The sequence below is a fragment of the Castanea sativa genome, chromosome 3 (assembly GCF_040712315.1).
Source record: "Castanea sativa cultivar Marrone di Chiusa Pesio chromosome 3, ASM4071231v1".
NCBI lineage: Eukaryota > Viridiplantae > Streptophyta > Magnoliopsida > Fagales > Fagaceae > Castanea > Castanea sativa.
The window spans coordinates 11,417,839-11,421,281 of NC_134015.1; the positions used below are offsets into that span (position 1 = coordinate 11,417,839).

The window sequence follows — 3,443 nt, forward strand, 5'->3', positions numbered from 1 at the left end:
TGGAGTATAGGGATAAACCAATAATTACTATGTTGGAGGAGATTAGATTGCATCTGATGGCTTATTATATTAAGAAGAAGGAGAAAATTACAAGGTATGATGGCCCTATATGTCTTAGAATCCAGAACAAGTTAGAGATTGAAAAAATTAATAGTACAGATTGGGTTCCAGTTTCGTGTGGGGATAGCAATGAATCAAAGTTTGAAGTATCAAAATTGCTTGACAAGTATGTAGTTGACATAAAGCAGCGTACATGCTCATGTGGGTCATTGGATTTAACTGGGATTCCTTGTGCACATTCTATAGCTGCATTGGGATATATGGGTCACACAATTGAAGATTATGTGCATCATTGCTATAGTATGGAGTCCTTAACCCAGACTTATGGGTCATGTATATACCCTATTAGTGGCCCTAAGTTGTGGCCACGGAATGACAGAGAAACCATACTCCCTCCTAAAAAAATAAGACAAGGGGGAAGGCCTAAAAAGAAGAGAAAGAAGGAACTTGGTGAGCTAAACAATCCATATAAGATGAAGAGGAGAATTGGTCATGTTAAATGTAGCCAATGTGGGACAGTAGGCCATAACAAGAGGAGGTGCAATCTTGCTACTCAGGCTAGCAAACAACTACGAGTAAGGCTTGTAATAGTTAGATTTTTTTTTTTCTTTATTTTTCCCTTGTTGATAATGCGCTACTAAGTTGTGACCTAACATTTATAGGTGAGAGAGCCAAATGTAACAGCACATGGATTGGAAAACCAAGAACATAGGACATCTTCAAGCCAAGTAGAACCTACTAATAGGACAGCACCTCCACTGCAAACAAGAGAGGAAGCATATGCAAGTCAGCATAATCAAAAAATGCCTATGAGTGATTGCAAGTACATATTTATATTTGTTAGTCTCATATGAAAAAAATCACAGATTTATAGTTAATGTATTGAAATAAAACTATAATGCATTTTCAGGTTAGGAAAATAAATGTCACATCACAAAGTCAGCCGACACCCCAATGTGAAGGAGTACATCGAAGCCAACCAGCATCTCAGGTGGTTATTATTATTACATTTATATGTTTCAACAAAATTACCTATGTTGTTTCTAGTAGATTAATATCCTTGTGCACCTGTCCAGGTTGGACCCATCGAAGTTACAAGAAATTATAGTTTTGGAGTGTCAGCAGAGACAATGGCTGCTGCAAGTGAGACATCAAGAAGAATTACAAAATTTTATAAGAATGCACATGGGCAAAAGTGAACGACATTTCTTGTGGTTAAATGTGCAGAAGTGAAGGTGTTTGCGGAGATAAATGTGTATTTTGAAGTGGATAGAACACTTAGATATGGATTCATCTTTTAGGAGGCAGTATGCCAAAAAGCACATGTTTTGAATTTTTTGTTAAAAGTTGCATTGGTTTTTTCCCTGTACTGGGAGCATGGCCATGTTTATAACTTAGGTGATAAAATTGTGGAATTAAAAGTATGGAAATAAATTTCTGGATTTAATTTTTGACATTTAGTAAGGCAGAAAGCCATGGTACTGTTAAACTGCAAGTCAGTTTTTTCCATTCATAAAATTCTCTTATGTTATGCTTCACTTGGTGTCTACTGTTCACATTTTAACATGATAATTCTCTGTAACAGGAACCTCGTTTGGGAAGGTGGGGATGTATCAAATCTGCTCATAATGGAATTGCAGTTCATTCCCTTAAGCTCTCATAAGCTGGGCAAATGATTTTTGTAGCTCTCCAATTTTGACTAATCTGAGTTTTTAAGTTAAATGAAAAAAAAAACATTTCTCGGCCTGGTCCAAATGATATATATTTAATTACCTTTCATTTTAACACTTAGTGGCTTTGTATCCTGTCTTGTAAGTTTATTATTCTTGTTTTGTTTCTCTTTCATCTGAGGGGAAAAAGGAAAACCATGTTTTTAATGTGCAAAGCACTTATTCATCTTATGGTAAGAGAAAGTGCTTAGAAGAAACTTCAATTAGCTCTTGGGATGGGATAGCTTTGTGATTTCAGATGTTTGTCTATGGGTCATTCAAGTGTTTAAGTGTAGATTTTTATTGGGAGAGAAAAGTAAGAAAAATATATGGATGTTTTGATCATACTTCATAGACAAACTTTAATTAGTGCCTTGGTATAATGTCAAAAAATTATCCAGGGAACAATTGAATTTTACTTTTGGATTGAAACATTTATGTGATTTTGCACATTTTAGATCCAAGATGGATAAAGCCTTCAGTTTGATTCCTCAATTCTTATGATTTATTTAATAATATTTTACTTATCCTCTGGTTGGTTGCCAAGAAAAATTATGAGGAGAAATTGAAAACTGCAGGTTAGTTTCAGTTTCAGTGTTCTTATTTTTGTTTTCTTAGGGCTATGGTTGTTTTGAGGGAAATGTGAATAAGATTCTTCCCCCAAAAAAAAAAAAAATAATAATAATAATAGCTTCAAAAAACTTTAGAATTGAGCATGAAGTACAAGAGAAAACTACCCAATTGCATAAATGAGTTTAGTTAAAACGTTGAGCTTCCAAAAGGTTTTGCTGGTTTCAAATCTTCATAAAAAGCATGACTTGCAAACGTACAAGTAGGTAGGCTCTCTCTCATGCACACACGCACAACCAAGAAACACCAAATTAATAAATAAAAACAAAAGAGAAGGCATAAAGCCATGTATTCTTTTAGTTAGGTAATTTTTTTAATATATATTCACAAAAAGTAATACAAAATACAATTCGTGACTAGTTATATCACTATTTTGTAAGGCCAAAATTGAATCCCATCGCATTCTTATACAATAAGATAGTCTTCAAAGTTGATACATTCATTGGCCTAAATGGCTCAAAATCAAATGTGACCTTCTTTTCCTTCCCATCATCAGTTACAATTGTTCCTGTGTAGAGCACAAGCCCATTGGGAGGAACTTTGTTGTAAAGTTTAGGTCTTTGCTGCGCAGATGTAATTGCCCCAAGCACAGACTGGCGATTCACCCTACTTTTAATGTTGGAGGCAGTACCAAATTCATCACCCAACATCTTGGTAACACGGGATATTTGATCTCTTGGAGGCATGATTAGAGAAATTATGCTTGTGCCATTGCCTCTAGCTGCTTCTAGAGCTTTGATCAATTTCTTGATCTTCCATATCTCAATATTCTTATCAGCTTCCTGATCTGCCATTGTGATAGTAGATACAGAAAAAGTAGTTGATTACCATCAAAGACAGCATTAATCAAATTACACATTTCAGAACAAAAAGGAGACCAGCAAAAATGCTAGGACTCCAAAAATCTACAATAAAGAAAAAAGTGAAAGATAAGATACCAAAAAAAAAAAGGGTCACACATGCACTGACACAGGTGATGTAACTCACAAAGGCTATGTATTAATTGGTAAATTGGAAAAGGTATCATCAGAACCAATCATATGT

At 34.7% G+C, this 3,443-nt stretch overlaps 1 protein-coding gene across 1 annotated transcript; it reads right to left on the minus strand.

Moving 5' to 3' along the window:
• Window positions 1–2,767: 2,767 nt before the first annotated feature.
• LOC142628510 (eukaryotic peptide chain release factor subunit 1-2-like) lies at window positions 2,768–3,193 on the minus strand. Its single transcript, XM_075802592.1, has one exon. It carries the CDS (start codon window positions 3,191–3,193, stop codon window positions 2,768–2,770), a length of 426 nt encoding a protein of 141 aa, XP_075658707.1.
• Between the last annotated feature and the right edge of the window lie 250 nt (window positions 3,194–3,443).